Below are 13861 nucleotides of genomic sequence, written 5' to 3'. Positions count from 1 at the left end.
TTCTACGAATGGCAGTACAGCTTCCAAAAGTGATGAAACTGCGTTTGGGGGAAGGACTTGTAATAGTATAAGAACATTAATTCTGCCACATGGAGCCTTTGCCCATGGCCAGCAGTACTGAATGGACCATGTGGGTGCTGACAGTATGTGGGGTGCTGTAGTTGCCTTGGCATGCCTGCTTAAGCCAACCACAGCCTTTGCTGAATACTTTGAAGGTGAACGTAACTGCAGTAGGAAGGTAAACTGCCTCCCATCTGTACCCGGAGAGATAGATAGCTTCCATTATTCCTCCTATATTCAGAGGAGAGAGAAAAGCTATAGGATTACTGAAAGCTGGCAAAAAAAAAAAACGTTTTAGTTTGTTTCTAAATTAAGTATTCTGAAGGGATCCTTGTATTTAGGTAGATAGACATGAGTAAGTTGGGCTTCAGGTTTATTGCATTGTTAAGTAGTTACTTGGAAAATGACATAACATACCATAAAACATTCCTTGTGGTCAATTAAAGATGAAAATAGATAAATGGAAAGTTAAAGGAAGATGTGCAGATTTCCCTCTTGGTTTGTGCACTGCCATCTTTTTTTCATGTGACTATATTTCTTTGAGATAGAGGCTTGACCTGTGATTCCTTTAGTGTAAAGAACTCTCAAGGGAGGAAACTCCCTCAACCAATTCCTCTTGGTTCTCTCTCTCTCTCTGCAATTTGTAATCTTAGAGAAGTTCCTAGAACATTGAGAGGTTAATATCCCTGCTCAGGATCACGTGACATTTCAGAGGCAGATCTTGAACCTCAATCTTCTTGATTTCTCCATTGGCTCTGTCCATTACGCAATGGCGCCTCACTTTTTGACTTTCATTAACACTGAAAAAAAAAATAAGGAAGTTGACTATAAAGAAGAAGGATTGAAGCTTTAGAGCTATAAAGGACATCAGAAACCACCCAGTCTCATGCCCTCATTTTACAGATGTGGAAACTGAGACCCAGAGAGGTAATTACCTAAAGACAGAGCTTTTAGAGCTTTTCATTCACAGACAAACACATAAAGACCTGAACTCAAAGTTGACCTCAGACACTAACTAGTTGTTTGACCCTGGCAAAACACTTAACCTCTGTTTGCCTCAGTTTCCTCATTTATAAAATGAGAATAATAAAGTTACCTGGTTTCCAGAGTTATTGTGAGGATTAAATGATAATAACCATAAATTGTTTAGCATAGAGCCTGGCTCATGGGAAGTGATATATAAATGTTAAAAAAAAATCAGTAGTAGTTAGCATTTATGTAGAACTTTAAAATTTACAAAATGCATTACAAATAGAATCTCATTCTGTCTTCATTTTACAGATGAGGAAACCAAGGCAGGCAGCAATTATGTGACTTAACCTAATGTCACACAACTACTAAGTGGCTGAAGTCAGATTTGAACTCTGGTCTTCCTGACTCTGGGTCCAGTGCTCTATCCACTGTCTCACCCCTTTCTTTGTCTATCCAAGCCTACTCAAGCTCCCAGCATTTGCAGGCTATCTGACAGTTGGAATATTGTCTGAATGGAGACCATCTAGAAAGTAGCTGGTGCCAGGATTTGAATTAGAGTCTTTCTGACTCCATTTCCAATGTTACATCCCACACTCTGCCTCTAAGCACCAAATATCAGGTCTCTTCCTAATGATTGTGGTCTAAAGCTGATTAATTACCTCAGTTTTTTTTTTTTAATACTCACATGCACAGGAAACCAAAGACTTGTAAAAAATAGTCTATGGGTATACAAATGAACTATAAGGAAATTCCAATAGCCCTAAAGATGGAAAAGTCCTGAAAAATCATTTTGGCCAATCCCTTTCTTTTATGTCTAAATAAACTGAGGGCCAGACTCTGGCCCAGCAGATCTAGGTAGGATGCTGGTTCTAGCTAGTGCATGTCCCACTTGAGAAAGTTCCATTTTCTTGACAAATTAGAAGGGTTTTTGTGGATACAAAGCTTTCTAATTTCTCTTGAAACCAAATTATATTATTCAGAACATATGACACATCTCTTATTCCCTAACAAATACCTATATCTAGAGAGAGAGGAGAGTGTGTGGGGGGGGGGGGTCAGGCACTATAGTGGCAGTGCAGTATAGTTGATAGATAGCTGACCTCAGAATTTGTACATCCTGGGTTTATGATCTTCCTTTTATATTATCGGCAAAGTGACCCTTGGAAAGTCAGTTTAACTACTCAGTGTTAAAGACAGCTCTCAAATCAACATGCATTCATTAAGTACCTACTATGTGACAGGCACTATGGTAGTAAAAATAAAGTAAATGAAACAATACCTACTTGCAGGTACTTTATATTCTATAACTATAAGCAGAAGATCTGCTTTGGTTAAGGGAGTTTCTTTCCAAAAGTTCTATGTACCAATAAAACCATAGGTCTCAGATAAATAAGGTTATCAAGTTAAATGCATGTTCTTCCTCTGCAGATCATGCATTTCTCAGACTGAATTATCTTGTTCTTCCTTCTTTAAACAGGTTATGTGGGTATGCAATTTATGTCGAAAGCAACAAGAGATCTTAACCAAGTCCGGAGCTTGGTTTTTTGGGAGTGGACCTCAGCCACCAAGTCAAGACGGGACACTCAGTGACACAGCTACAGGTGCAGGCTCCGAGGTGCCTAGAGAAAAGAAAGCCAGGCTGCAAGAACGATCAAGATCTCAGACACCCTTAAGCACAGCAGCAGCCTCCCAGGAAATCACTCCTTCAGGGGTCCCATCAGAGCGAAGTAAAGGAACAGAACCGTCCCAGAAAGCCATGGGTCTGGAACAGAAACAGGCTTCATCTAGATCTAGAAGTGAACCCTCTCGAGAAAGGTAACAGTCCACAGACCTGTTCTTTCTCTGTCCCTAGAGATCCTTGGCATGGGGCATAGTTAGAAAGTCTTGCCATTTTGGGGACCTGACTTGTAAAAAGCAGTGATTGTTAGAAACCTTCCTGCAGCCAAAACAATACCTGACTATAGAGGTGAAGAAATGGGTGAGTATGAGCTCGTTTATGAATAGGGGATAATAGGAGCTCCTCATTTTGCAAATGAGGAGTTTGAGATTCAGGTTATGCAATTTGCCCAAAGTCACAAAGCTGTCAGAGGTGAAATTTGAACCCCAAACCTTTGACTGTAGAGCCAATATTCCTTCTACTGTATTAACTTCAGAGTATATATGATTAGGAACATTTATACTTACTGTTCAATTGTTTGTCACACCTGACTCTTCATGACCCCATTTGAGATTTTCTTGATAAATACACTGGAGTAGTTTGCCATTCCCTTCTCCAGCTCACTTTACAAATGAGAAAACTAAGGCAAACAGGGAGAGTTAGGTGACTTGCCCAGGATCACACAGCTAATAAGTGTCTAAGACCACATTTGAACTCAAGTCCTCCTGATGCCAGGGTCAGCACTCTATCTACTGCACCAGCTAGCTGCCCTTTTCATACTTAGAAGCCTAAGCATAATATATCATCTGCTACCCCCCCAAGACAAATCCATAGAATTTTAGTGTTGTGAAGTTTTTTTTAATACTTATTACCCCCTAAGTGGCACAGTAGATAGTGCATTGGACTTGAAGTTAGGAAGACCCAAGTTTGAATCCTACCTCAGATACTTGGTAGCTGTGTGACCCTGGGTAAATCAACTTATCGTGACTCAGATTCCCAATTTGTAAAATGAGGATAATATTTTTTTCAATTTTTCAAAGGGGTGCTGTGAAAATTAAATGATCTAATATGTGTGAAACACTTTACAAAACTTAAGTCTCTACATAAATCCTAGGTATTGTTATTACTACATTGATAACCTTCAGACAGTTACTTTTGCCTCTTCTGCAGCTCTTATAGATATTGGGTGGGTAAAATACAAAGAACATTGGACCAAGAGTAATGAGTCCTGGGTTTTAACATGGGTACTGACCCAATCCGTCTAAATGTTATCTGACAAATGATATTGACAAACTGTGTATGCTGATAACCTCATCCTTAAGCAAAGAGATCGACAAGATGATCTCTAAGGAGACGTTTCATCTGGAAGTTCAATGCTTTATGATAAAAGCATGGGAATAGAATCAGCAACTTCATTTTAGGTCTGAACATCTCTCTTGTGCTTTGGCATGGTATCATGTATATCAACATGATAGTGTCAACCATCTGTAAAGTACTGAAAAAATATGAATTAGGAATACTTGAATATTAATAGGTTCACCTCAGAAAACTAGCTGCTATCAGCAGCTATACCAAATAATGTTTAAAAGGAATTTAAAACTATATCTGATTGTCAGAGGGGGGCAGAGAAGGATAGAATTTGGAACTCAAAACAAAAAAATGTTAAAAGTTGTTTTAACATGTAATTAGGGAAAATGTATTTTTTTTAAAAGAAAAGTTAAGGCGAAAATATTTTTAAGGGAAAAGATAGTAAAGAATTCTAGAAATTTTGAGTGTGTTCATTCTTTTGGGTGAATAAACTAATGTGGAGAACTGTTTGTTCTTTTTTTCCTACCTTCTCTCCTCCCCTCCACAATGTGTGGTAAGATTAATTATTGTTTTCAAATTCCTTTATTGTTCTATTAATAATAGTAAATGGAGGTGTGTATAGAGAGCTGGCCTTAGAAGTGAGAAGACCTGGGTTCGAATTCTCCCTGTGACACATATTGACTATGTGACCCTGGACAAATCACTTCACCTCTCAGTACCTCAGACAACTCTCCAACAGCATAAGTTGCATAGAAAGTGCTGACCTGCACTGGTAGAGGGGAGTTCTTTCTGGGAGGTCCCTACACACTTGAAATCATAATTGTGGATAAAAATAAATGATGTTTACACAGTATTTAATGTTTGCAAAGCTCTTTAAACACATTTCCTTATTTTAACCTTATAGCAACTCTCAGGTAGGTGCTATTATCACACCTATTTTACTGAAGAAGAGAGAAATCTTATTTGCCCATAATCACAAAGCTAGTGTCTGAGGGGATGTTTGAACTTAATCTTCTTGACTCTATTACATGAAATTGCCTAACCTAGTGGTAAATTAGCTTTCTGAGGTGAACCCATTTATATTCAAACATTCCTTGTTCATATTTTCCTGGGTAATTTGTACACTGTCAATGCTATCATGTTGACATACTCGGCAATATAGAGATGTCCACATTTGAAATGAAATAGTCAATAATACCTCCTGCTTCTATCATAGACCAAAAATTTAAGATGGAAGAGTATTTAGTTATCTTATCCAATCCCTTTGCTTTATTGATGAGATAAGCAGCACTCACAGATGTTAAATTATTTGCCAGGTGGCATACAGATGGTTGGTGTCAGCACCAGGGTCGGAACCCCAATTTCCTGGCTCCCAAACCAATGCATTTTGTGTTATATCACTTAGCTCACATCTCTTGTCAAAAAGTATTTTTTGGTACCTTGCATATAACACAGAGTTATTAGCAAAATGATTCTTGGTAGTCATTGAACTTATCTAAGAAATGTTTCAGTCAATCAACAAACATTTAAGAGCTTACAATATACAAGGCATTGTGCTAAGCATTGTAGATACAAAGAAATGCGAAAACACAAAATCAGTCTCTGTCCTCAAGGACTTACATTCCAGTGAGAGAGAAAAGATCTAGGTAGGTAACCTTAGAAGAGAAGGCTCAAGTGGCTGGGGGAGCTAGCCAAGGGCCCCTGCCAAATGTGACTCATTCAACAACTATTTATTATTCTTTAAACCTTATCCATGTAGACAATTTTGAAATGTTGAAATCATTCACAGTGGTAAAAACCATAAAACATTGTTCTAAGAAACACACTGATGCAGTTGGCCCGTATCTGGAAAACAATAACTCATTATAAAGCTTTAACCATGGCTCTACATCACCCACTTCTAAAACTAGATGTCATGTACATTTATTGAATCACAAATTAATGTTCATTATGATGAGAATGCATTTATTTCATAGCCTAAAGGCGAAATGTTCGTGTGGTCTAGTTTTTGTGATTTAAGATTTTTTTTTCATTGGTCTTATTTTACTTTTTATATTTCTGGTAGGAAGAAGACTTCGGTGGCTGCTGAGCAGAATGGCAAAGCGGGGCTGAAAAGTGAGCGTAAACGAGTGCCAAAATCCTCCCTCCAGCAAGGGGAGGGACCTGTGGAGGAGAGGGAGCGGAAGGAAAGGCGGGAAAGCAGAAGGCTGGAGAAGGGCCGGTCACAAGATTTGCCAGAAAAACACGAGGAGGGCAAAGGAGTGGAGGATGAGAAGCAAAGGAAAGAAGATGAATATCAGACTCGATACCGAAGTGACCCTAACCTAGCGAGGTATCCCGTCAAGCCCCACCCCGAAGAGCAGCAGATGCGCATGCATGCCAAAGTCTCTAAAGCCCGCCACGAAAGGAGACATAGTGATGTGTCTTTGCCCCACACAGAGTTAGAAGAATCAGAGGTGCCAGAGAACAAGTTAGGGAAACGGGCCCAGCCCTCTGGAACTCAGGATCGGAAATCCCTTTTGGAAACTCAGAGGTCATATTCCATAGAAAGAACGGGGGATGTAAGAATATCTGTTTCTAAACAATTAACTAACCATAGCCCACCAGCTCCCAGGCATGGCCCTGCTCCAACAGAACACCCTGAGTCCAAGAACCAAGAGTCTTTCAAAAAGCAGAGTCGCCTGGATCCTAGCTCCGCTATTCTTATCCGGAAAGCAAAGAGGGAGAAAATGGAAACGATGCTGAGGAATGACTCTCTGAGCTCTGACCAGTCGGAGTCAGTACGGCCATCCCCGCCCAAGCCCCACAGATCCAAGAGAGGAGGGAAGAAGAGACAGATGTCTGTCAGCAGCTCCGAGGAGGAAGGTGCCTCCACACCTGAGTACACCAGCTGTGAAGATGTGGAAATAGAAAGTGAAAGCGTCAGTGAAAAGGGTAAGTAAGAGATAGATGGTGGAGTAATGTGGGGGAAAGGGGCAAATGGGCACTGCTCTCATAGTCTTGCTTTATGACATTCGGATTCAGCTCCCAGGTTCTTAACATGATCACCCCTAGTCTTCGATCATCTCACTCTCAGGTTCTTAAGTTGAATCTGAAAACACCACCAAGAGTTCCAGATTTACAAGGTGGTTATCCATCATAACTCAAGGACGGTGCCTTGAAATTTAAGCTCTTTAAAATATTGGGTGTTGATTCACTTGCTTTTGACTGAAGAGGTTGCTTCTGTTTTCAGTGGGACTGAAGGGGGTGAATGTTCTAAACAAAACAAAATCGTTGACTTAAGAGGTTTGATGTGGCAGTCATAGAAAGCAACACTATTCCAATGAATCTTTCTCATAAAGTTTTGAGGAAATTATTGCCTCCAGAAAAGAATTGAAAGACTTTTAATGGAAAAGAAAATTCTCATAGAAATTGTGGTACAAAAATGACTGAAAACCCAAACATGCATGCACATATAGTCCATGTGTACACATTGATTCTCACATGGGTGTGCATATGTTTGTGGGTATGTGATACATAAATGTGCATGTGCATGAGTTTTCATATTCATGTATATATAGAGACATATGGATTATATATATATAAATACATATATATGCACACATACATACACACAATATGTATATGTGTACAAATACATGGATTTTCATGTATGTGTGTGCATATATGTGTGTATGTGTATGTATACAATTTCACACATAGACATTGATGTGTATATACATTACTTTTCACATATGCATACATATACATACATGCATGGATTTTCATGTGTGTATGCATATGGACTTGTGTGTATGCACTTATGTGTTTTATATGTGCATTCATGGATTTTCACATGTAAGTGTAAGCAGATGAGGAATTTTCCTATATAAAACACACATATGCACACACATACTTGATTTTCATATATCTGTATACACAAATAAATGGATTTACATATATACACATGGATTTTTGTATAGATGTATATGTAAAATATACATTTCAGAAATACACTAATTAGTCATTTATCACAATTACTTAATTCTTTCAAAATCAAGACTTCATTTTTATTGATTGATTTCCTTACTTTTGACTCCCCAAATCTCCATCATTTGATTCATTTTATGTGTATGTATGTGTGTATGCACATTTCTCACTCAATAGATATGTACATATATTAAAAAATTGGGAACATCAATGAGTTATTTGAAGGAGATATGTTGGGGGGGCGCTGTTGGTTGTTGTTTTGGTTTGTTTTGAGGATAGACAGGAAATAAGGTCATCTGACTACAGTAAAGCCATCCACACTTTCATCTTAGAGGAACTAGTTGTGAAAAACATAAACAAAACAAACAAAAAGAGCTAAAGTAATATTTGATGAAAAGAAAATGTGATCACGTATCTGTGGGAGTGGCTGTTCCTTTTCTTAGTATATAGAACATTTTGAGGGTGATTGAATAAATAGGTGTGTTGTTTATTAAGATGTTTCAATGTCATTTAAAACGTATTTCCTCTAATGAATGGAACAACAGAATCCTGTTATATTCTAGTCACTTAATGGCTAGTCAGCATTGGATTGAGAACTAGGAAACCCATTCTCAAGGCCTGACTCTGCCAATAAGGAGCTGTGTGACTTTGTATGGATTGCTTTGTCTCTGTGAATCTCAGTTCTCTTATCCAAAAATGAGCATTTGACCTAGATGGTTTCTAAGTTCCCTTCTAGATTGAATGTTGTTCTATGATTTTGTCAATTAGAAGGCTCTCAGGCTGGCCATGTTTTTGATTGAGGTGAGAAAAAGTAAGTTTTTCATTTTTGTTGATGAACATATGCTTATTTAGGGAAATAAGTTTTTCTGTGCTATATACTTACATTTCCTTTACTGTAACTAAATTGACCAATAGCAATGAGTGAATTTAAAAAGTTACCTTCACTTTCCTGACACCAAACCAAACCTCCTTGTGCTTAATACAAAAGAAAGTTTATGCAAAAAGGTAAAACCCTCACATTAGGAGATGTGCATGTGTTTATTGAGAAAGGACATTCTATCATAATGTTGCTGCAATTCACATGAAGAGCAGTCATTCAGTGAAGCTGAATCAATTTGTTCCTTTTTAAGTTACTTTCTCAAGAGGTTTAATGTACAAGAGATGCTAGGCTTTATTCTTCTCAATCCTGGAGAGAAGCATGGGGAGCAATGTGTGGAAAGTGGTAGAGATACAATTAGACTTAATGTAAAGAGAAAAAGAATTTAAAAGCAAACTTCTGAACATTTAGAGTTATCCAAATGCTTGAAGACCTAGATCAACAGTCTGTATGTTTCCTTTCATTGAGAGCTTTCTGGTGAAAGGCAGATAACCTCTTGTTGGGTATAATTTATGCAGAGTATTCTTGGTCAGGGATGGTTAGGATACGATAGACTTTCAGGTCTCTTCTAAATTTGGCTTCTATTATTTTTATATCACATAATTATATATATTTATATAGTATATTTTATAACTAACAGTTAAATATGCTATGTCCTTTAATCAGACAATAAATGGGTTCCCATGATTTCCTTTCATACATTACTGTTTTATTTCTTCCAGACTGATCTGGTTCTAAGGAATTATGATGTTTCAACTGAATCTGCTTATTGGACATGTGGACTACTCCTAATATGCTATGTAATCATTATTATAATGATAACTACAATGAAACAATAACCATAATAGCTAGCATTTATATAGTAATTTAAAGTTTTCAAAGAGCTTTACAAATCTTTTTTTTTATCTGACCCTCCAACTACCCTGTGAGATAGGTACTATTATTATCCTCATTTGACATTTGGCAAAACTGAGGCAGCCAAGTCACATAGTGGATAGAGCACTGGGCTTGCCATCAGGAAGTCTTATCTTCATGACTTCGAATCTAGCCTCAGACTCTTACTGACAGTGTGACCGTGCTCATCACTCAACTCTGTTTAAGTGAAGAACTCAGTTCCTATCTATAAAAATGAGCTACAGAAGGAAATGAATGGCAAATCACTCCAGTGTCTTTGCCAAGAAAATCCCAAAATGGGGTAATAAAGAGTTGGACACTACAGAAATGACCAAACAAGAGGCAGATAGAAGTCAAGTGAATTTCCCAGAGACACAAGTAATAAGTGTCTGAGGAAAAATTTCAAGTCAGGTCTCTCTGATTTCAGATTCAACACTCTTACCTACTGTGCCCACCTAACTTTTGTACTTCTCTTAGATAAACTAGATGACTCTATATAGAAATTCATGTATCTCCTGTATGTCTAAACCAGATCCATCTATGTCTACTTACCTAAATACTTATACATATATAAGTATATATTTGTGTATATGTATATACACACGCACATTCATTTTACACATATTGGTAATATATTCTAGTATTTTGTTAGATGTAATGGTACATGGTTGATATTCCAGTTCTTCAGATACTGGGCTGGAAGATCTACTGAGACTGCTAAGATCACTTGAGCTTGGGAATTCTGTGCAACAGTGAGGCTAAAGCTAATCAGATGTGCGCTGAGTTCTTCACGAATATGGCAAACCTTTGGTCTTGGCAGGGCTACCAGGCTTTCTAAAGAGGGGAGAAATGGAGCAGGTCATATACTTTGTACTGATCAGTAGTGGTATAAGGTCTATGAGTGTCTACTACACTTCCAGCCTGAGCAAGATAAAGAAACTCAGTCTCAAAACAAAACAAATATGTTCTCCAGTTTTGCCAGGACTCAAAGTCCAACTATATAGTTTAACTAATTTACTCCTTTCTTTCTAAAAAAAAAGCCACAACAATATCTCCAATCCCATGTTCTTGTGGCATTTCTCCTATTCTTTAGTTTGTTAAATGTCATCATCTGCAGCCAGTTCTTATAGTACTCATGGATGTGGTTTATCTGGGCATAGAGATTTGAACTCATGAAAAGAAGCTATGTGCTGTTTTTTTAACTTCATTTCTCTTGGGTTTCCATTCCCTAATAGTCGATTTCATTCTGTCCATCCTAATCCAACAATTACTTTTCCTTGTTAGAGAAAATGGAAGGAAAATAATGGCTAAATAATTTTTATCACTTTTTGTTTTCTTCATCTCCCCCATTCAAAAAAAGTGTTTTATTGATGCTTCATCCCTCTTCTTACCCCTAATAGAGTTTAAAAGGCCCTACTGTGGTTTTATTTACTTAAAATCTTTTTGAGAGCTATTTTCCTAGAATAAATGTTATTATAATATTTTTAAATTGACAGCATATGAAGTACTGTATCTGAAGAGCAGTTCTGTTTTCATACATAAACTTGTAATAATAAGGATAATAAAAATTAACTTTATGTAGCACTTATTATGTACCAGGCACAGTGCTAAGTACTTTACTATTATCATCTCATTCAATCCTCACAACAATCCTGAGAGACAGTGGTTACAATTATTCTCATTTTATAGATAAGCAAAGAGAAGTTAAATGACTTGCTCAAGGTCACACAACTAGTAAAATGTGGAAAGATGTACTTGAACTTAGATGTTCCTGACTCCAAACCTGGTGCTCTATCCACTGTGCCACTTCTCTGCCCCATTAAGTATGCTAATGAAAAGAGCATTCTGGAATTATGCCCAAAGAGTTATTAAACTACCTATACCCTTTGACCCAGAAATACCACTCCTAGGTCTATTTCCAGATATGATTAGGGAAAAAGGAAAAGAACCTATATGTTCTAAAATGTTTACAGGAGCTTTCTTTGTGGTGGCAAAGAACTGGAAATTGCAGGGATACCTGTCAATTAGAGAATGACTGAATAAGTTGTAGTATATAATGGTGTTGGGATACTGTTGTGTTATGAGAAATGATGAGCTCGATGATCTTAGAAAACCATGGAAGACTTGCACAAAATCATGAGCCAAATGAACAAGAGAACCTGGTAGACAGTAACAGCAATATTGTTTTAAGAATGACATTGAGTGAATGAGTCATTTTGACTATTATAAATATACACATTATAAAGGACATATGAAGAAAGATGCTATTTGCATCCAGAGAAAGCTCTGATAAATAGAAGTTTCTATAGAATAATTTTACATATATACACATATTTGTGGCAAATGGTAGCCATTTCTAGGATGGAGGAGGGTAGGGAAGGAAAAAAAAAGAAAAAAAGAAATTTACATGATAACTTTATGATATATTTAAAAGGAATAGCAAATTTTACATAATAGGTTTGCAGTTCCATGTGCAATCATATATTTTGTTATACTATGTTATGGAAATATTTGTTTTATTCCACAATTTAAAAATGAAATAAGAATTCCACAAAGAAAGAACTGTACTAATAGTTAGAATTTATAGAGTGCTTTAAGGTTTACAAGCATATTCATGTTACCTCATTTGATTTTTACAGCAATTTTATCTCTGATGCAGGCACTATTCTAATTTCTATTCTGCAGATGAGGAAATGGGATGGGACAGGTGAGGTGACTTGAGTGGGAAAACAGAGATGATAAATATCTACAGCAGCATTCTAACTTAGGTCTTTCTAATTCCAAGTCCAGCACTGAAATGGAGGGATGTATCAGTGTTACCATGGTCTGTGACTACCAGACTTACCTAAAAATGGAGGAAAATTATATCCCTGCTTAAAAAAAAAGTGAACCCAACATAGAGGAAGTTCACAAGCCAGTAAAACTCAAAAATGTGTCATTTATCATCTCTAGGCTGATGCAAGAAGAAATCTGGAGCCTGAAAAACTTTTAAAAGAATGTAAATATGGAGTTAACCAGAGAAATAAGACAGTGGTAAAGTTCTAATAAAGATAAAAATTTAACTTTCTTGCTAAAGCAATTTGAAAGTTACTATTTAAGGAATAACCATTTGGTACCTTAGAGGTAAGCAAGGTTAGTAGCTTACAATTGACCTTCAGAAAACTGGTGGCTATTTACAAAAAAGAAATGTCTAACAGCATTTGTTTAAGGCAGAAACATAACTTGGAATTTATGCATCTGGGACAGTTACCACAAAGGTCACTTGTTTCATTCACATTTGGCTTCCAAGAAAGCTGGATATTGAGAGGGCAAAGAGTGTGGAATGATAATGTTTACCACAAAAATATAGATAGTTTTGGGGAGAGAGCTGAAGGAGAATGCAAAGCTGACCTTCCCTCCAAATTAAATGCTTTCAGATTATTCTGTTAAAATTAGAAAGGATGTCAGGGACCATTCAATCCAACATTCTCTTTTATTGCAGAGAAAGAAAGGGTCCAGAATGACTTGGGCAATGTCCAACTCTTAGTGAAATTGAGGCTGAGTTGCAGTGGAGTCAAATGGAGCCCAAATGCCATAGACTATTAAGGCTGGAAGGAAAGAGATCACCTTGTTCAGCCTGTTCATTTACATAAAAGGTAACAGGGCAGGGAAGTGACTATCAGAGCAGGGATTAGAACCTAAGCCTCATGATTCCCCTCATAGAGCTCTTTCCACCAAGTTATTGCTATTTGGCCTCTTTTAAGTGGCAATGGAGCAATGACACTGACTCTTACTGTGCATAGGCTCCTCGTCTCCCTGCTAAGTAGAGCAGATGAATGAGGGCTGGGGGCATTAGATCTCCTAGGAGTACTCTGGCCCTAAGCTTTACACCACTTCTCACTCATGGGTCATACTTGAAACTAACATTTGGGCATCTTGGGAGGTCAAAGACCTCAGGAAAAAAATAAGAATTTCCCAAAATTTGGGAGGCACAGCCATCTCTATGAAGCCTTGGCCCTCTACCTTGGCCAGTGGGAATTCTCCCCTTCCAGCTTTACCTTGCTTGAAGTACCCATCAGACACCCCCACCCTGACCCTGCCCAACCCTATATTCAACCATGAACTACTACTGGCTCTGGGGAAGT

At 37.5% G+C, this 13861-nt stretch overlaps 1 protein-coding gene across 12 annotated transcripts in view; it reads left to right on the top strand.

Annotated features, from left to right (window-relative positions):
• RIMS1 (regulating synaptic membrane exocytosis 1) overlaps nucleotides 1-13861 on the top strand; it is a 425786-nt gene that overhangs the window by 88381 nt on the left and 323544 nt on the right. For all 12 annotated transcript variants that reach the window (XM_036766397.1, XM_036766395.1, XM_036766392.1 and 9 more), the window contains exons 3-4: nucleotides 2510-2847; nucleotides 6063-6931. In XM_036766397.1, the coding sequence (XP_036622292.1) occupies nucleotides 2513-2847; nucleotides 6063-6931 (1204 nt within the window). In that variant the 5' untranslated portion in view covers nucleotides 2510-2512. The remainder of the gene's footprint in view (nucleotides 1-2509; nucleotides 2848-6062; nucleotides 6932-13861) is intronic.

This window comes from Trichosurus vulpecula, chromosome 7 (assembly GCF_011100635.1).
Source record: "Trichosurus vulpecula isolate mTriVul1 chromosome 7, mTriVul1.pri, whole genome shotgun sequence".
NCBI classification, from domain to species: Eukaryota; Metazoa; Chordata; class Mammalia; order Diprotodontia; family Phalangeridae; genus Trichosurus; species Trichosurus vulpecula.
The sequence above is the reverse complement of the archived record's forward strand: the minus strand, read 5'-3'. Positions and strand labels throughout refer to the sequence as shown.